Raw genomic sequence first — 22081 nt, forward strand, 5'->3', positions numbered from 1 at the left:
TCAGTTGTGTCTGTGAGCACTAAACAAGGTACAGAGAGATTTTACATGATATGATATCTATTTTATTTTTTCTTGATGAAATTTCACTATTACGAGAAACTATGTAAGCAAAACGCAGTTATTATTAAGTAATATTCATTGCTTTTGTTAGATAATACATCGGATACTATCTAAACAAATACATATTTAAGTTAAGATCATTTTAAAATAATATGATAAACTTTAGGGGAAAAAGATTCAGTGGTTTGTGCAAATATCCAAGTTTGTTATCTAATCATTAGTTCAGGTATTATCACATCAGATTTTGATTAATATTTATGCATTGACTTACATAACAAAAGGAGCACCTTGACTAGTTAGAAATTAGAGCTCTCTGCATTACACAGGAATCATGTAGTTTATAGAACAGTTGACCTGAATTAGTTCTGGGAAAAATAATGGGTTTGACTTTCAGGTCAGCAAGTAATCACAGAATTCTGCTCACAGAATGTGAATGAGGAAAGTTCCTTTCATAAGAAATGAGGTTCTGGTTAAGCATACTTTGTTATTACAGAATTTACTCGTTGGCTTTTTAACAATTTGATAATATATGTAACAATTTCTGAAATTTGAGTAGAAAAGAGAGGAAACGCATTTAAAAAAAAAAATAATTTGTATTTTAAGAATAAACATGAGGTTATTCTTCAAGGAAAAAAAGGCAACAGTGCTACAGAATAGAAGGCATACAAGTTGATGACTTTCAAAATAATTTTATAGCATGGAAGGACTATACTACACTGTGCCAAAATTTGGGGTTTATAAAGGGGGAAGTGGAACGTAGAGGCTTTGTTGCTTCGATATGTAGCATTTAATACTGAAATCACTAAAGCAACGTCACCTTTTGCCTCCTGTTGACATTTGTAGTAACTATAGAAAAATTAGAGAGATAAGACCAAAGGAAAATTGGAACAGATAAGAAATTGCTTTGAAATGAGACTAAACACTTCAAGCCATTTAATTAATCAAGTATAAAATAATTAATTAGAATTCATAGATGTTTTTATTGAAATAAAATACTGAGTACCAAATACCGATAGAGCGAAAAAACAGTAGGAACAAATAAAGGCTGAAGATTTAATCTAAATAAATACAAGTGAAATATGAAACCATTTTTACAGTAAATGTGGATAATAGTAGGAACAAGGTATCACAAGGAATGATAGATTCTGTTTCTTTATGTCTTCAAATCAAGAAGAGAAGTACAGAAGGATGCCACAAAAGCGTTTTCAGACAGTAGGTACAGGCAAATGCAAGACTGTGGCAAGGCATTTGTGAAATTCTCTCTTTGCAAAGCCTGCTCGTTTTTCATAATTCTGCTAATTTTCTTATTTTTCATTTTATTCATCCTTGTACGGAGAAAGAGGTCTGGTTAAATGTTTATGTGAAACTTTTCTATATAAATTATATCAAGGAAAATTTTATAAAGAAAAGCTCTTGCAGTTCTGCTTCCAGCTGGGAACAAAGTAAATATTTGCACTTTCAGATAAGCTTGATACCATTACTACCTACAAAATTCATTAAATTCACTAATCTAATACTGACAGTCACAAAAGCTTTTTTATACGCCCTTTAATGACCAAGGAAGTGGTGACTGACTCTGTAGGACATAACTTTGGAATCAACAAGACTGATAAGAAGAGAGAAAAAAGCAGCAATTAGAACTATACCTAATCATTTGGATATCTGATGTGTGCAGGAAGTTTTACATAACAAGTTCAGCAAAGAATATGTAACAACCCTGATAAAAATAACATTCTACCGTCTTTCCGTCTGAATAATCAGAAGCTTCTTACTGAATATGCTGTTGACTATGTAGTTTTTATTATTATTACAATTATGATTCTTACTTACCTAAAGAGCATAAGCTTCCTCTCCTCAAAGCTTTCCTTATCACATATGAAATTTCTTAAATGTCTTACATTTTAATCTAATCATGTCAATAAAGAAAGGTTGTTTCCTTTAAGGGATGAGTGTAATTTGCATATGCAACACCGTAAGAACATTTTAGCATGGGATTTAACAATCTGTTAAACTATTATTACTTGTTGCTGTGACAGTGGCAGCTTCTGATACACTTAGATATTCAGGTAGCATCCTCTTGAAAGAAGTCTATGTTTCAATAGATAAGCATACCAAAGTTGGACAACCCTTAATTTACAATGCAATAATAACAAATTATCATTGCAAGCCTGGAGAAACATCAAATATTGCATGAGAAAATGGGTCATGAACAAATCATTTGTGGTTTCAAGATTGGGATGCTGCTATTTAAGAGAGACACATTTCATCCTGGATTTATCATTTCTTTTGTCACAAAGATTACTTTTACCCTGCCAACAGAGTCTTAATGGTAATTCACAAAATCTCAACATGTACTGTCAAGCTTCAAAATAGTTCTGTAAAATACTGAGATAATTAAGTTGTTGCTTCTTTGAATACCTAAACCTTGTTTTATATTATTTTGCAGTGTATTCAAGAAACTAAGTAGACTAGGCTGTGAGATTTCATATGCATTCTTAAAAACCGTGTCTCGCCAGTATCTGGTGTTCCCTTAATTGATTTTACTTCTTCAATGTTATTGAACAAATCATGTTTTAAATGATTATATATAGTCCTTTGCTACTGCTTTCTAAAATCACGTTAAGCTTTGTTACAAAAGTTTAAGTCAGATGTATCATTGGAAAACAGAACTAAAAATTTTATTAGTAACTTCATATGAATAACCAGAATACATATTTTTTAAATTTTTGTCCTTTTCTTTTTTTTTTTTTTTTTTCCAAACTGAGCAACTGGAATTCAGTCAAATCTACACTGAGTTAGCAAGTGCCATGTAATTAGGAAAAAGAATAAGCTGTATACCTGTAGGTCTTTGTAGATTCTTTTGAACCAATATCCTTCTCAGAGTACCATCCATAGATGATTCTTCTATGTGAGAGCGATCCCCAATAACTGTCCAATACATCATCCTAAAAGTATTAAATATAAAAAATAAGCTGGATGCCTATACAGAACCTCAAAACACTTCACTGATACTAAACTATTACGAGCCTTTCAACCTACCTGAAAGATGGGAGACAACTGATCTTGATTTAAACAGGTAAATTGAGCAGGAAAGTTATATAAATGACTTGGAAATGCTTACACATTTGCAGACATCATTTTATTCATCTCGCTCTGCTTTGCATTTTTGTCTGAATTACTCAGAGTAATGTTGAAACATACATACCCCTTTTTAGGATTTACAGCAATTGCATATGGTTCTCCTGCCATGCTTGTAAGGAGTCTTGTGCAGTTAGGTCCCTTCAATTGCCCTACGTTGATGGAGTATCTCAGACTAGTCCAATGAGTTGTATAGTAGCTGAACCAATGCATTCTGGAATGATCAGTCCAGTAAATATTTCCAGCAACCCAGTCAACAGCAATGCCCCTAGGTCTTTTGAATTCTGGACACTAAAAGAAACAGATGTTAAAGTCAAGATTTATGGAAATGATCTTTTACAGCAGCTGCATAGTCACAGATTTATGTAACTTTTTAGAGTTAAGTAAATTTTTTATTTAATATGTTGAAATATTTAAAACCAGCACATTGGAAAGACATAAATTCCACCTGTGGGAGATAAGCTCTAAGTGATCTGCTCACAGTTCTATTCAGTGCAAAAAGAACAAGTCAGTGGTTTAAAACTTGTCTTCTCAAGTCTAAGGCTACCTACCTTAAGGAAAAGGCACTTAGGCATGACTTACATGAACTATTGATACTGAAGCTAGTAAGTGTTACCTATTGTAATTCAAAAGGAAAGGAAAGGGAAGAATTAAGATTATACAGCTATTATGCTCCATGCAGAACTATGGCATGACGTCCCATCCCGAATCCCTCAGCGAATATGGTGCTTGAGACCATCTGGATGGAGGTATGGCTGCTCAGCAGTCTGCCAAGGATACATAAAAATCACTGCATTTAGGAAACTGCATAAAATTACCTCTGTATTCTGACCAGTACTAATTGTATGGAAATTGTCTAAATATTTTTCTTCCCTTGCTATTAACTGTTCCCGTGTTCCACCGCTGATTAAAACTAGAGTTAGTGCAATATTCAGCTTCTCATGTAAAAGAGGCTTGACTGATTAAAAACTTAAAATTAAAAAATGTAGTATCTTTGTCATGATTACACAGTTCTTATCATTAAGGTCCAGATCCTAAAAAATGGTCCTAAGGATAAACGTTCATATTGCAAACAGGAGAGAGATATGAACACATTTCTCCACAGTTCACTAGAATTCCTGCAGAGAGGAGTAAAATCTGTAAAACAGGACTACCCAACTATTTCTAAGATGAATGCAGCATATCATAAAAAATTCAAAACCTGTATGAGCTAAATACATATGCAATTGTTTGCCTGTTTACCTATAATGACATCGAGTTAAATTATGAACAAAAATGTCTATTCCTTGCCAAATGCAGTAATGGAATGTTACTAAGCTATGTAACTAAACATCAAGAAAGAAAATCCTAAAATAACTTGTTTTCCTCAGGTGACAGAGTTTCCTAATACCACAAGACATTTGTAGACTATTTTCATCAAAAAATAAATGTCATTTCATTCTCTAGGTGAAATAATAGGACTGCAAGGGTGAATTTAGATAGTTCATTGTTCATAAACCTTTAATTCTGCAAAAATGTCATAGAATGCATGTTCTAAAGATATACAGAACCCTGACTTTCTATTTAGATGAGTATTAAAGCAGCAAAATCACACTGCATTTACAAAACAGTATTTCTTTAAAAACAGGGTCACAGTCATTTTTTTAAAGTTAAACAAAATAATGTATACTGATTCTTTATCATGAAATCACGATACTGACAGCATATGCTTCCAGAAAAAAACATAAAAATGACCTTTTTTTCCCCTCCAAGAAATGTAGCATTTGCATGCAACAACCTCTTTTTTGTTACATTACCCAAGCAACATTCATGTAAAGGACAAGATAGCAAAAAGCTTGGGTATTTGCAGGTAAGCATGATTGTATTTTTATTCCAAACTTTTAACTCTGGGTAATATTGAGATACCTGTGTCAAGAATCTTCTCATACCTGGAGATCTCCAGTTACTACTTTGGAGATTGCAAGATTTAATGGGACTGGCCTGCACGGCTGGAGACAAATATTCTTTCAAAGCGGGAGCAGCTATCAGGGACAGCACAGTCCCTTGCCTCTCCTTGGGCTGTTCTAGAGCCACTGTTTACTGTAGGACTACTTTTTTTTGGAACCTGGCAAGCCCATGATGGGAGCTACCATGCAGAGTGAGAGATGGTTCCCAAAAACCTGGTGGTAGAGGCAGATGAGACGAAGGGACATCCTAAAAAGATTCGGGAACAAAGTTGCGTTGCTTACTAACACTGACCCTTTCTTATTCTTCTCAACTATACAGGAAAAGTGAAATTCCAGTAATGCTGGGGTGCATATTAAAGATCACATGAACAAGGAGATAACCAGAAGAAATGGAAAGCAGCCATCTGGTGTAAGAGATTAAAAAGAGAATGAAAAACACTAGCTGGTGCTGTGGCCGTGTAATTCTCAGTTGTGTTCATTAAGTTTCAGCATAGCTACATCATATTTCTGATGTCTTATGCATCTTCTCATACTGTCTAGGAAAATTACTTACTGTAAACGAGCTTTTACCTAATAGCTTATTTGGATTATGTTAATTTTGAGGAATGATTTTGCATACAGAATAAGGATGAAAATACAGGAGGAAAATCACTTTAATATTTTCTACAGTTATTTTAGCCCACTTTGATGTTAAATATAACACACCACAACCTATTAGAAAATAGGGGTTTGAAGCCTAATCGCCTTTTATAGTATGGAAGTCTCTGCAGATCTACAGACCATGTCAGCTTGATGACTTTTTATCAGAACGGCTGCCTATCGTAAAACCCGTTTTGCTGAGAAAGATTTTTAAAAAAATAAAAGGAAAAATAAAGAAAGAAAAAAGAAGCTGCAGTAACAGCTAGGATTTGGAAACCATTTTGATATAATTGTAGAGTGCAGAAAAATGTTAAACCCCTAAAGTTGAGTTTGACTGGAGAAAACATGTTGCACATGCAGTAGGAACCAATCACCTTGCAATGCTTAGCATCTTAACACGGGAAGACTAAGTTACACATTAATTTATATCATAAGCACATGGGAAGCAATATTTTCTGTATTTACAGATGTTTTTCATATGGTACTGCCCTGGAATTAAGTAAATCAATGATTTATTGTTGCTTAAAATATCTTCATTAAAAATAATACATTATCTAATTATGTATTATTAGAACACTAAAAATAAATGAGAAACAATAATACCAGAAAGCCTTTAGACTTTCACTCTCTGAAAGAGAAAATTTTCCTTGACGGATGAGCAGCCCAGTAGGTGCAACGGTTCACCAAACCACCATTTGTATCATGTAAGTAGGATCATTTAAAAATCCCAACCACCTTATTCCAGAAGGAGAGGGTCTCCTAAGTACATAAACTTCATCCATACGGAGCTACAAATTGTTTCCATTCATAGTGATGCACTGAATTCCACTGGGCCCTGGGGCAAACATTGGGAGTACGTATATGGATGTATCACAGAATGGTTAAGGGTCCTTGACGAGCTCTCAGTACAGTGGGGATGGAGCAAGCTGCTGATATATTGACAGGATACATAACTAAACGTATGGGGTTTTTTGTTACTATATGGTACAATTACTTTAATGTTCAGCTTTGTGTCCTCTTCCATGAAAAACAGCACTTGAGTTTAAGTGGCAAGTCACTGTGTTGAATATTCACCTCGGATAACTTACACGTCTCTCTCTCCAAGGATTATGCCAGTGAACAGCTGCACCAGGTATCACCAATTCACTTACATGTCTTAACTCAATTGGAATGCAGTCCTCTTCTGCATCTGTCAGTTAACGCTGATGAGTTGATATTTACTGTTTCCTTTAATGCTTCAATTTGTACCAAGCTTAAACCCCTTTTCACAGAAATACAAGAGATACTTAAAAGCTATTCTCTGAGGAAGGCTCTTGATATGCTAATTCCATGGAGCAATTTCAGTTGAGATGGATTTTTGCATTAATGTAATTACCTGAAAATGCAGGTGACTTTGTTCAAGTTTACTGTCCTGATTTACATATCAAAGTCTAGATATAAAAGTTATATGTAACCTTTGAAAACTTACCCATTAAAAAAACTTGGGTTAAAATTAAGTAATTCTCAAGCTTTTCAAAACCAAATTTAAGTGACAATATTAAAGCAACTCTATAAAACCAATTAACCTACTGATCAGTTATATACAAGGCAATAATATTTGAGTATTAATGAGACCATGCTGGGAAAATACTCTTGCATAGTACAGCACAATGAGAAGTAAATACTTCACAATTATAAATGAAATATTTCTAAAATATATTCAAATACAGTCTGTGCATATTCCACATACAGGTTTTAAAAATAGCTTTGTATGGCTCGGATCAAGCATCTTCATAAGCACCTACCTGTGCTGAAGAGGCAAGGGAAAATGGTGTATAAAGAAAAACAATTTTTTTTTTTCAATAATTCTGAATTAAGAGGAAGTGATGAGAAACTATTCTTGCATAACGGTGAAACAGAGATATAGAAAGCAAAAAAATATTTCAGTACTTCAGAAAAAATAATAGTAATTCTAAGAACATTTTATATTTATTAGTTTAAACAAGGAGACAATGTCAAATCAGCTATGAAAATTTCAATCCCTGGACTATGAAGAAGTAACAAGGAAGATTATGTTCAGTTTTATGGACCTGTAAGAGTGTAGATCCATTGGAGAGTTTGTGGGTCAGCAGACTACACTTATACTTGCAGGAGGCACCAGAATATTAACAATAAATAAATAAACAACAACAAAAAACCTCAACATACTGTTTTCACAAGATGTTACAAGTTCATTACTTTCTAATAATGAACTCGATATAGAGAGATGTCTCTCAGGATTTCTTAGGCACAGTGCCTGCCACATTTAAATGAGAAAAACGTCACAGTAGAATTTCTCCACATCTTCAACTCTCAATTAGGTTCTCAAAGTATCCTTCCCCAAAACTCAAATGACTTACTAGAAAAGCTAGGAATAGTTTTCTACTTTAGATCTACTTTACATACACTTTCTGTCAACAAAATCTAGCCCCTGTCCTGCTGGGCAGGTGGAAGTGTTGGTTTTGAACCACTTTTCCTGTGTATCAGGCACAAGATATCTTTAGTGTCCACTGGTGTTCTACACCCCCAGGCTTTTTGCCCTGCTGGCTTCAAAGGTCAGGAATGTCATTCATTTGCAAAGGAAATATCCCTGGATGAAAGGTACTTAGAAGTGGTTTCAGATGTGTAAGAGCTGAATGATAGATAAAAGATTAGTCTACTGTTGCTACTGCTGTTTATTCTACTGGGATATAAAAGCATTCACGTGATGTCAGGTCATCCCTTCTACCTCTCCTAAGTTTAAGGGAACATCCAGACAGGTGTTATCCCTAACCTGATTTATTATTGGCCAAGAAAAAACTAAAAACTCTCCTATGCCATCACAACTAATAAAAAGTGAAAAAAAAAAATAAAAATCTAAACATACAGCATTATAAAAACACCAATATAAGATCACATTGTTATCTTCAGTTCAGCAGTAACACTTCCTTGAGAATTTTGTGGAAATATATTAGGCAAAATTAGTATCAATCTGCATTTATTTTATTTTCAAGTAAAGACCACTTGAAATTACCTGAGATTACAAAAATCCACATTTCTGTTGTAAAGAGCAAAATTACATTTATGCTTATTCAGAGACACATTATGCTGCTCAGCATATAAAGGAATAAATATTTGTTGTTCTAATTTTTAAAAGTTTTTCATAGCTTTACCAATACTATTGTTTATATGGTCACTATAGAAATCAAGTGATTCTTGATTTCTGTTTTCCAAGGATTTGAAATTCATGCTTTATTTAAACCATGTGTTGCTTATATACATCTATTATATCCTGTCTTTTCTCTCTTAAAATAAAAAATCCTGATGGTATATAGTCTTAGTAAACCTCTAACATATTATTTCTCTGTAGAAAACTTTTTTAAATGCTCTAGTTGTGTTCTCTTAGAGACTTGACCAAGTCTGTCAGTCTTGAATGGAAAGGTGGTAGTAGACACATATCCCATTTAAATAAAATCATTCTCAGATAGACATTTTAAATTTATCATCAGATCAGGACTTGTCACTATGGACAATCAGAACAGAAAAGTAAACTGAAAGAAATTTCTATCATGTAATCTTTGATTTTGATAACTTACTATCAAGCCACTGCTACTTTGCCTTCTCTCTCTGTCGTGAAGTTTTCTGTAGAAAATCCCTCCTGGATTAAACTGAGTACTCCAAACAATCATGTCCCCTTGAAAATACGCATCCATTCCAGTTATCCTTGAATTATGTTCAATATGTGATATTTGCTGATGAACATCACTGTAGTTGAATGGATATGCAAAACCCAGGATGTCAGTGTCATTAGCAACATAGAGAACTTGATCTTCAGAGCCTAGGGATTATTATAATGAAACAAAAATAAGGTAAATGTCAACTAATGCAAAATCAGTGTTTTTTCACTCAAGTAGTTTTTTGGTGTTTTATCTGATGTAATTCCTTATGTTAAAATTCTTTCTGGTTGTTGAAGACTGCAAAAACACTCACACTGGGCAATAAATGCAACTCTTCATACTCTGGTATCATTATACATTACTTCAATGCTCTCTGAGCTCACACTGTGACACCTAAGATTATACTTTAAAGAGTATGTTATACAAAACACTTCAAGCAGTATACAAAATTAGGGGATATTATGCATTAAGTCCATATGAATTGCTCATATTTTTATATGCACATTGTGTCTAGAGAGTCCTAAATGGATATATTAAAGGAACACAAAGTTGCCAATGGCAATATTTTAAACGGTTTAATTGGAAATTGGAAATGGAATGATACTATCTTCAGTGAAGGCAGTGAAGTTTTGAAATTGACTGCAAAATGAGCAAACCGTAGCAAAGCTGCTACAGAAAATGTGCATCTTGTATCTCCTCATTTAAGGATGAACGTTTATGGGTACCTGTAAATGGGTGGTATTTATGGATACCTAGTTACCATCTTGATTCAGATGTTGTAAAGTATGTTGTTCATAAGAAAATGCTCTCTGGTATCTATTGATTAAGTTTTGAAAAAGTTTCAGATCTGCTGGATACATTAGAATGCATTTGCAATTTTTTAGTTTTCCAATTTGAATCACATTTATCCATAGAGAATCAATTTGTAATAATGTCTGTCCAACATACTTCCTCCTTATGAGAACGAAATATCAGAAATAATTTGTTCCCTTTCCGCTAAACACAAGAAGAAAGAGGAGATCCATTAAAGCAAGCATCAATGAGGGAAGAGGGAAACATTAACTGTATTACAATGGAAATGAAGCTTGTGGAAAATTCAGATGTAGAATAATGATTCCTAGATTTTTAACTATAAAGCCTCAAAATTACGCCTGTGTTTCTATAATAACAAGCCACTATCCTCAATTAGTAACCTTGTTGGAATTAGTAACCTTGTTGGTTCCCATGTCATAATCTGACTGCTTCTTCAGTTAATAGGCAATGATGCTAAAGCCCGATAGATTTAGCATTATTATGTATAGAAGAAATTACTAATCACTCATTAATACGACCTTCCAGTGGTGAGTTTGCTTCCAGAAAATGTGACCAAAGCATATAAGAAACCTGACTATCACCATCTAACCACCCAGCATGGCTGTACCTACTGCCTGGTGTGCTACAAAGAAGGAAGAACTGGAATGAACACGATATAATCTGTTATATCAGGTTCAGGCTGGATACTGCTCATAGTCATGCACCAGATATATAGGGATATACCTACAGATATATATATACAGAGATGTATAAGGAGCCACACCTTGTAATTTCAACACTTGTTCTGCACTGAAGTCTCCAAGTGTAGGAATAAGTCAAATTCACACCAAAATCTCACTAAATCGCAGGTGAGATGCTATGATCAGACTTTTCAGTTATTCAGACACAGATCCATAAAGATTATGTTAACTTTACTCAGGCAGCTGGAACATTCCTTGTTTCATTTTTAAAATGATTTAAAAGTTACATAATTCCCAGATTCAACTATTACCTCTTTTTTGTGCAATACCTCTTCCTTATGAAAGACAGAAATAACGCCTATGCGTGCATATTTCTTCCCCTTCACTGGACCATGATCTGGGCAGCTGATTTATTATATAAGGAATATATTCTTAGGTGACTATATTTAGAAAAACTCCACTTAAATTACTTCTATAAGATTTCTCAACAGGACAAGGCAAAACCTGTTAACTCCAATTACCACCTAATTTATTCCTAAAGTTCTAAAACGTATTTCTATGGAAGAGTTGATTCTTCTCTCAAGCTTCTAAAGCTTCACCAGAATGCTTACACACTTGCTAATACATAATCTCTGTTTTTCTTATTTGTGTATGCCTTTCTGTAAATTGAGAAAGCTGGAGTTGGAAATGTACTTTCATATTCAGTGTATTCATGAAAAGTAAATCTGAGTGGTTTTGAGAATTACTTTTTGTGTGCTACTCAAGAAATACTTATCTAAAAATAAATTGTATATGCAACGCAGAATTGTTACCACCCGTGTGTAACAAACAATCCCATACTGTTTCTGTATTTTGTTTTTGATAGCCTTACCTTTTGCTATGCAACTGTTATTCCTCTCCTTATAATTTTTCTCGCATGCACATTTGTATGACCCCTTAACGTTATTGCAGTGTTGGGAGCAGGCACCAAATACCATACACTCATTGATATCTGTGAGGAAAAAAACCTGTCATTGATACACCTATAGTTTAGTACACTGTTATTTAACATGTTTGCAAAATCGTGAAACAAAGCAGATGTAAAAAAGAAACCTCACAAGCACTGATGTATCTTGCAACAGTAAAAAGAAGACTTCTGCATCATCACTAATGTTATTTCTGCTGCATTCAAGATCTCAGAAAGTGGTGTTTGTTTGTTGTTTTTTTTTTTTTTTTTTTTTTTTTTTTTTTTCTATATCAACCTATTATCATTAGAGCTTGAAATCAACTTTGAGAATGAAAATATCTGTTAGAATTACCTCCAACATACCTACCTCTGGTACAGTCCAAACTCCATGATTATCTCTTACTGGAAAACCTGCTGTGTATACCTCTTGCTTAAAAGCCAAACAACGAAGTTTTTGTATGCAAGTATATATTCACTTTGATAGTCCCGCTGATCTCCACTTTTTCTGTAAGCTACTACTCACCAGTAAGGAAATTAATTCACAACCCACTCTTTGAGAAGGTGGATTTATCTTGCTATTCTGATCAACTCTTTCATTGTAACAACTATATATTTTCTTCTGACCAGTGTGGCATCCTATATATTACAACTATGTTTTCTAAGGAATTTTACTTTCAATATGTTTATTTACCTTTCAGTTTTTTCAAATGCATCTTCATTATTTTAATAATCTCAAAATATTCCCCTCTGCCAATTTAAACATCAATCCCAAATGTTTTGTTAAATAATCTATCAGACCCTAAATCAACACATTTACCCCTTAAATTATAAAATGGTTTGACCTAAACCTTTCAACATTCACAACTAATGTTAATATTTGATAGCCTGCCCAGGTAAAATGCGTAAATCTACATCCTGTGAATCCTTTAAGTTTCTCTTCTTGATTTCTTAATCCCATAGCTATGAAACAGTTTTTACTCTGCAAAAAAAAAAGTATGTGATATTTATCTCCTCCAGCGTAGAAATTTGATTATGCAGTTGACTTTTAACACTTTACAGCAAGGGATGATGGAAAAGATCTGTACCTTCACATTGTCTATTCCTCTTGTTTCTCTGAAATCCAGGTTTACACTGACACAGTAGGGATGTTTTTGTTTGATTACAGTATGCATCATCTCCGCAAGGATTCACGTTATCTTCACATGTGTATTCGGCAACGCCTAAACATAAACAAAAATGTCTAAACCAACGCTGATAGATTTGTTTAAACTGTTAAAATGAGGTCAAAGCCAACAACAGCAAATAACAAATGTATCTTTTTGTTAAAAGAATAACAGGCAAATTTAAAACAAATATATTACAGTATCTACCTACATATGCATATAAACAAAAACATTACAGTATTTACCTACATATGCATATAAATTGACAGTATTTAATTGAGATACTTCATTTCACATCATGAATTTAATACTAAAGTTTATCTTGTTGCAAATGTGGAATAAAATAAAATCAATTTATAGCTAAAACTATTCCAAAAACTCAAGAACTACTCTAAAAACTACCACAACCTGAATTGCTATAAAATTTTCCTTCCTCTTGTGACATGTTAAATAGAATTAACTTTTTTTTTTTTTTTTAAACTACAAACCCCAAAATACTTTAATTAATGTCTGGCTTGTTGAGTACATTTGTATGGATGAAAGTCTCAGTTAATTATTTCTTTCTAGCTACAGTCACAAAAACGTATCTTGTCAGCCAAACTCACTTATTTTGCAGTCTTGCTCATCTGAACCATCTCCACAGTCGTCAAACCAATCGCACTGTAGCTCCATTGGAATACATTTCTTATCATTACAAGCAAACTCATCTTTTTTACATGGTCTTGCTTTATATGTGATTTTATCTATGTAATTAAAAATTAATAAGAGAAAAATAAATCAGTATTTAGAATTCCTAGATTATTTTAGAATCATAAAAATTGGAATGACCATGAACCATTAAGCAACTGGAAATTATTTGAATCTTAGTTTCTTTCAATTTCAAATTCTGATCTACTAACCTCCAGTTAAGCTTTACTGAAGGACAAGCAGATCTCTGCAACAAACTTTGCCTTCAAGTTGTTTTCTTTGATCTGAATGCCTTGAAAGGTAATATCACCTACCGCAGTGATCTTCATCCGAGTTATCACCACAGTCATCAACCTCATTGCAAATCTGCTCAGGTCGCAGACAAACCCTGTTGTTTCTACATCTGTATGGCCTTGTTGGAGGGCATGGAAATTTTACTGTATATTAAAAAAAAAAAAAAATAAAAAAAATCAGCTATTACCCAGGTAGCATTCTTGAACCTTCTTTAATGTCTCTTTATCAAAGCAATAAGCAGGCATGGGTACACATCTGTGTACTTGACATATGAATGGTACCTGATTTTAATTTCTGGTACCTAATGGAATAACGCTTCACCAATGTTTACAGTACTTAATTTAGGTAATGGAAGCATCTTGTGTGATAAGGGTAATTACACTTCTTCCTGAGAATCAGTAAATATGACTGAAATAAGAAAAAGGAAGTATTAAGTTTAATGATAATCAATATTTCAACGTAGAAGTAATTTTTTTCCCAGCTGTACATTTCCTACAAAAAGATTAATTTCTCACAAATATCTTATCTGAAATTACATGAATAGCAATAACAACAGAAAACTATATCCCAAATTTCAAGCTAATCTTCTAAAATAAACTTACACGCACATGTCCTTATATAGTTATGTATGTGACATGTAATTTCTTGCTTTACTACATGAAAAGCACTGAAAAATATAATGTCATACCACACATTTCAGCAACTTCATCAGAGTTATCTCCACAGTCATCCTCGCCATCACAAACCCAAAAATGTAGTTTGCAGAGGGAATTGTTGCACAAAAATTCATCAGCTCTACATATATTTCCCCCTGGGAGAAGGAAAAGAAGACAGAAAAAAATCCAGGAAAAGAGAAAGATGAATTAATGTCAATTCTTGATAAAACCAGTACAGCCACTTATCAAATACTATCGGCAGAGGATGACACATGTAGCATAACTAAATCCCAAATGAAAGAGTTGGAAAGGCAGAGAGAAATACTCATTTAAAAATACCTTCCTTGACCATACAGTTTTTTCACTTCCTTTTCATGACTACTACCTAGGAATTACCTATTTGGCTTGACTGGAAAGGGCACTTATCAAAGACAGACACTGACAACTCACCAGCTAGGCATGTTCCCCTTGCATTTAGCCAGGAGATGTTTAAACTGTCTTTTTGTCTGTAACTTCCTTTGGTGATGCTGCTTTTCAGAAAAGACCTGGCTGAGTACATCAGTAATTTGTGCTATCAGAGAACAGCGCAAACCAGAAGACAGAAATCGGGTCAAACTTGTGAAAGGCCATTTCAGTCCGGGTTTGTTTCACATGAATGTCTGATCCTCCACCTATTCCTACTCCCACTCTGAGCCACACATCATGTTCAGAAGAGACTGCAATCAGAAGTGATTGCGGTCCCTTAGCCATGAGGTAGAACCTTTTTCTTCTCCTGAGATGTAATAGGCTTGGCCAGGCTGGTAATGTTCCCATCAACTATAAACTCTGTAATTAGGGAAGATCTAGCCATGCAGGCACAGAATAGATAAGACTAGGTGACCTCTAACAGTCTCTTCCTTTTTGTAACTCCCAAAATTTCTCATTAGGATATTTACTGAACGCAGAATGCAGCAAGAATAAGTTCTTCCATGTAACTTCAGTATCGATTCGACTCTGAATCAGCTAACAAAGTAGAACAGAGGGTAAGAGAAAATGTTTTAAGCTGGAGTGCTCAAACTTTAAAAATGGGTTCAAGCTGGATTCAATTTTAATGTGTGTAGCAGTAAGGAGGCAGTTTGTTTCAAAATTATGACTAAACTTTACCACTACCAATCAATGAAATTATGGAAACTTATTGAAATTAATTTTCTATATAGCACATTTTTATGATAACTGGATTCACAGTTTCCTGACAGGAGCAGAGTGTAAAAGAAATAAAGCTGTGTACCTGCAGAGGAGGAAACAATGAAATTTTATATGATAACACCAAAACTCTCACTGTGGTTTTCCTCAGTGTTTTACACCCACCCTAATAGTTACACATCAGGCTCTGATGGCTTTTTATTTATTCGTTCAGTGCCCTGTTCACAGCCCATTAAAATCAACAGAAGGCTTTCTTTTTCTATAAAGGGTTCAGAATGGTTTAACTTTTTTTTTTTTTTTTTTTTTTTCCCCCCAGAAGATTAATTTGCATGAAGTACCTACCATGTAAGAGGATGTTGGGAACTCTCACACTATGTTACCAAGTATAATTCACTCCCATTGCAAATATAACTTGGGAGCATTAACAGAAATATTCTTCATTGTCATCCAAGGAAAAATATATAAACTTCAAGTATTTTCCACGATGAAAGATATAAATAATTGTGTGTGTAATTACAATATAACCATAATTCTGGTTGTATAGTAAGACTGAAAAGGGCTGCTTGGAAATATGCACAGTGGGCTACAGATAAATATTACAGAGATTGTTTTAGAATGCTGTAGAATAAAACTATTTGTGTTTGCTGTATTTCCAAAGAGGAAAAAAATTTAGTTATCAGTGAGATAAACTGGCATTTGTTTCATGTGATTGCTCTGCCTGTCATAATTCCTTTATAGAATAGATTTCTATAACAGAAATCATAATTCTGACATAAATACAAAGTATTATAGCAATAACCAACTAGGCAAAAGGCTTCTTATTGCATTAGAAGCAATTTGCAGTTCACAGAAGCTCCATTATGTTATCCAAAGAATAACGTGTGCTTCAGATGTAATAAGCACATTACTACTAGCTTACACTGCATTGGTTTTTAAAGAGATACAGTCCAGATATTTTAAAAGCAGTTTTAAAATAGGCTACAAGTTTTTTAAAACTTTGTTATCTTTGTCTTCTTAAAACAGTTCCCTCTTCAATACTTCCAACTATGAAGTTTTTCTCTTTGCATCTAAACGTCTCTGAAACATTCTTCCTGTTTTCTTAATTTTCTGGTCTCTCTTTCAAACTTAATCTTCCCATGTAACATTTTTTTTTTTTTTTTCCCCTAGTGGTAAGTGTTGCTCAATAGACTCACAACAAAATAAGGGATGGATATTTTACTCTGTAGTTGCTTGCTTCATCTTTATTATTATTTATTATTGCACTGCAATATGCTTTAGAAGTTGTATGCATACCATATGACTGTAGATGACTAGCACAGAGAACTACTCACTTTAAAGTAAAGGAAACAAGAAAAATCTGGAATAAACAAGAAGCGACGTACCTCTGAATAAAATTTCGCTTTTGGAAAAAAAATCCTTTTATTTGAGTGAGAATTTCTGTGTTTGTCACAATTATTGAATTGCTACACTGAGAATTTTGTGCAATGTTACACTGCTATTGCCTGGCAAGGTTTGATTAAAAAAAACCAAACAAAATCAGCAGCAACTAAGAGATCAACACATGTATTTCTCATATTTAAAGCTTAATCATAAGCATGAGAGTCTGAGCACAGGGTTTAGCTTCATCTGGATCAACTTATGTGCATAGTTTTGCCCTCTAAGGAGAGTGAGAATTCAAAATGTGGTTTTATGGGTTCTGGTTAGTTGCAAGATTTAATCTCCACAGAAATAAATAGAAAACTGGGGTCTTAAGATTCCTTATTTAGGAATTTTTCATTATATTGCATGGCTTTGAAATTTATTGTTTCCTGTAAAACTGTAAATTAACTGGACTTATTACCAATTTCCCTGATGAGACAGAATACGCTTCCAGTAACAACACAACCTCTTGGTCCTTGGGGCAGGAACGGCAAAGAAGGAACAATGAGCTGTGAGACATAATGTTAGTTTTGCTTTGTCCTGCACATCACTTGTGAAGCTGCTATACAGTCTTGGTCAAAAGAGCTCACAGAGCTTTCATGTCATCACTCAGAATAGCCAGGGTACCACTAACTCACAATGTGTCTTGACGAAAAAAAAATGATAAAGTAAGACTTTAAAAAAAAAGTCTCTCTCGCCTTGGTCACATTTTTCTTCATCGCTGCCATCCACACAGTCATGGATCCCATCACAAAGCCATCTTACAGGGATACAGTAGGCCTTATTTTTGCATCGAAACTGATCTTCTTTACATTCTGTTACACAATCCATCTGTGTAGATACAGATATGAACTAAGTATTAATGAATGAGAACAATAACATACTTCAGACAAACCTAACAAAATTTACCAATGCTGTTTTTCATCGCCCTACGTATTTCACGCAATAAAGTTGCCCCTGTCAATGCAGCATGCAATTCAAATAGTAACTGAAGACCAAGTGAAATTGTAACCATGCTTTGTATATGTTCTGATATTGCTTCTTTATGTTGCTTAGCGTTAGCAACAGAAACAATGGCTACATTTACATTTCTGAACTCAACTGCCCTTACAAGAAATGACCCTGGACATGAGGCCAGTTAGTGTGACCTGGGCTCATATCCACATTGATCAGGACTAGATTAGATTGTCTTCAACTGCACTGTGTAGTATTTGGCTCAGGCCTCCTTCGTCCTCCAACTGGCACCTTTATGACTCTGAGAAATAGCAATTTTTTTTTTTTTTTTTTTTTTCTTGAAGTTGTTCACATGAAGGTGGTAAATTGTGAATGAATTTTGGTAATTTTGGTGAATCTGAGGACAGAGGGAGCAAATTTGACACAAACTTGTCCAAGCTGACAGTACAGAGCAGCTCTTGAAGCAAAATCCCCCAGAACCATGCTCAACTTTTGACTTAGGGGAAACAAATCTGTCTGCTCCAAAAGGTGGCTGCAGAGCAAACAAACATAATGCAGTTCAACTACCAGGGAACCAAAATCATGGGGCTAAGATACCTGACAGTGTTAAACAGATGCAAAAAAAACCCCATTTGCCCTTTTAATTATTTTCAGACATAAAACTGTTAACAATTTTCATGTCAGACAGCAGGAAAAAGAAAAAAAAAAAAAAAGAAAATTTGTCAGCTACCTCATCAGATCCATCAGCACAGTCATACTCTCCATTACATTTCAAAGATGCTGAAATACAGCCTCCACTTGCACACACGTATTCACTTGAAGAGCAGGTTGGAGATGCTGGTTACAAAGACATATTTTAGCATTAAGAAAAAGACAATTTGTACATAAGCTGCTTTATAATTTAATATTTCCATCTAGTTAACATAGTGAGCAAACATGTATTTGTAGCTGACCAGAGCTTTTCCAAATGTTTGTAAACTACAATGAAATATTTGAAAACAACTAAATTGTTGCATCCTAAGTAAATTGTGTAATGATACTGAAAGGATATTTGTGTTTTATCAGTGAGGAATTACTTTTTTGTGTTTTCTTTATGTTTAGTAACAATGGTAACTACACACATATTCATAGACTAAGCGTATTAAAAAAAATGCATTATTAAAAAAAATTCTTAGGGTTTAGTTAGTAAAGTGCTTATAATTAAGTTAAATTTAAAGGAAAGTATGGTTCTAGAAAGTATACATTATTACAGTTAAAATAAATATGTATTAATCAGTTTTATTTAAAATATAGGTGGATATTTTTGCCACACTGTAAATGAAGGGAGTTTTGTCATAGGCTTCTATAAGTTGCACCCATCCAGAATTTAGGAAAATTCCTGAAAAAATAAAGAACTCTATTTTCCAAGATGGTAAAAAGGAAATCAAACAATAACAAGAAAAAAAAATTTGCTTGAGAAACCCTTTGCATAAGGACTAGTAAACACTGAAAAAAAAACAACCCAGAGACACTGTAGTGCCATGCCAAGAATTACTGCTCATTTCAGAGCAGAATTTCCTACACTGAGTATACATTATCAAATTATATTAATATAATTAAATTAAATACTATTCCCTCAACAAGCTTCATATTGCGGAGATGTATGTAAGTGTGGTTTTCAAACCACAAGTAGGAAGACACAGTGATACACATAGGAATGATAAAGTATTTCGGATTTCTTTGCTTTTCTCAGTACTTCTAGTGCCCAAGGAATTTTGATTTGTTGATTTATTTCCTCCTTGTTTCATTCTGATTTATTCCTGGCTTCATTTTATTTCTCAGCATAATTTAAAACAGTACCTGGTTCACAATTTTTCTCGTCATCGCCAAGTTTGCAGTCTTCATGACCATCACATTTCCATTTTGCTGATATGCACTGACCATTGGAACACTGGAACTGGTCTCTGGAACAGCCTGTTTCACAATACCTCTGGTACAATAAAAACAACGTATATACAAGATCAAGAGTTTAATATAAACTTTGGTAAATATATAGCTGATCACAGAAGTTACAGCCTATACTCCTCCACACTATGAAATACAGGAAGGCCTTGTGAACTAAAATATATTTCTAGATATGATTCATGAAAGGTGGCTTGTACCCTCTTAAGTAGGTGGGAAGCACCTGAGGTTCAGAACTGGTAGGAAAGAAACGGGGACAAAACAGATAGGAAAGAAAAGGAAAACACTAAAGCATTATTCAGTTAGCATCTGCTACTCAGTCTACAACGTTTTCTCAAAAACCCCACAAACCAGACCACTGCTGTGTGTAGAAAGGGTGGTTCCCCAACCAGGACATAAAATACTTCCAGGATGGGAAGAAGGTCAGGTAATTGCTGGCACAAAAAGATGTAGACTACTGTTAAAAATAACTTGATTTTATTTGCATCTTCTCTTTTCAAGATAACTATTTCAATAGGTTTAGTTTTAATTTAGTAAAGATAATTGCATATATGGATTCATCTGTAGAATTTCCATTGCTGCTTTATAAAATATTCATATGTGGGAATCCATTCCCCAACTACAGAAAACTACTAACTTTCTAAAGAAATATTTTTTCCTGGAAGAATCCTACCTCATCTGAGCCATCTGCACAGTCATAGTCTCCATCACACCAGAATCTTGCTGAAACACAGTCTCCATTTGCACAAAGAAAGTCTTTCAAAGTGCATGTTTGAGGCTCTGAATAAAGAAAAGTAACAACCCTAGGTTTATTAGCATTTCCATAAAATATTTTATACATAAAACCCCCCAATCAGTCAATGAATGACTATAACAAAGTCAAAACCTCTAACTTGAAAACTAAAAGGATTTTTTTTTCTGCAGGATTTTGTTATGTAACTAAATTTCATTTACATATAGCAAGATAGTAATGAAAATACTTTCCATTCTGTCAAATCTCTCTGGAAAATTAGTGATGATGATCACATAAATATTATTAATTTCAACACATGTATCTTATTACAGGTTTTGTGAGATAGTTACTAGAAATTCATTTTGCACCTGTGTATTTAAAACTAACCAGATATTTGACTTTCCATCACGCAATAGAATACCATTTACACAGATTTTTTAGCATATGTGTGTGTGTGTGTGTCAAGAGTCAGATAGATTCCACTGTGCTGACATTCAGGGGAACAGTATTGAGATGGTAAATGGATTGTGAAAGAAGTTTGGAGTTTCAAGTAAAATCCATTTTCCAAAAACTAAGTATGGGAAGAAGCATGACAATAATCTACTGAATTAAACACTGATGAAATTGTTAGATTTAACAGAATGAGGATACAGTGAGTTGCAAAAGTCAATGGACAGTATACTTCTGTAAAAACCCACTATTGTGAATGTGTTAGAAAAAAAAAAAAAAAAAAAAAAAAGATAAGGATAAGTATGTAATTTTCCAGTAATTTCAGGGAAACAGAAGGGAGATGTTAGATGTTAAAAAGATTCTAAAGAGTTTACAGATGGGTAGAAGACAGTAAAGGTTGGAAGGTAAGTGGAATATTTTGTGATAAATGGGTGTGTCATTCTACTCCTTGGGAAGAAATAAAACACAGGGAGGTCTGAAGTCATTATAAAAGGCAGACACAATAAAGGGGAAGAGTAGACTCGAAATTAATTCAAGGTACAGATAAAGCAAACAGCAGAAGCAGGCTGCAGGGAGTGATGGAGTGATCCTGAGAAGGTGAGACTGGCTGTTTCAGCCTATTTACTTCACTGGCTGCACAGCTCTGTGCTCCCACAAAAACACTGGCAAGGGGACCAGTGTGGAAGGTTTCCCCAGCAGAATACTA

General features: G+C 34.0%; 1 protein-coding gene across 1 annotated transcript in view; it reads right to left on the reverse strand.

Moving 5' to 3' along the window:
• The window catches only part of LRP1B (LDL receptor related protein 1B), a 568332-nt gene that overhangs the window by 49895 nt on the left and 496356 nt on the right, over nt 1-22081 (reverse strand). Inside the window, exons 68-79 of the mRNA XM_026852527.1 lie at nt 20866-20972; nt 20091-20220; nt 18982-19088; nt 17996-18128; nt 14729-14851; nt 14061-14183; nt 13665-13802; nt 12982-13116; nt 11822-11941; nt 9377-9618; nt 3266-3489; nt 2899-3005 (exon numbers count right to left, since the gene is read on the reverse strand). Coding sequence (XP_026708328.1) covers nt 2899-3005; nt 3266-3489; nt 9377-9618; nt 11822-11941; nt 12982-13116; nt 13665-13802; nt 14061-14183; nt 14729-14851; nt 17996-18128; nt 18982-19088; nt 20091-20220; nt 20866-20972 — 1689 coding nt within the window. The remainder of the gene's footprint in view (nt 1-2898; nt 3006-3265; nt 3490-9376; nt 9619-11821; nt 11942-12981; nt 13117-13664; nt 13803-14060; nt 14184-14728; nt 14852-17995; nt 18129-18981; nt 19089-20090; nt 20221-20865; nt 20973-22081) is intronic.

The sequence above is a fragment of the Athene cunicularia genome (genome assembly GCF_003259725.1).
Source record: "Athene cunicularia isolate RWA chromosome 7 unlocalized genomic scaffold, athCun1 chr7_part1, whole genome shotgun sequence".
In the NCBI taxonomy this organism is placed as follows: Eukaryota; Metazoa; Chordata; class Aves; order Strigiformes; family Strigidae; genus Athene; species Athene cunicularia.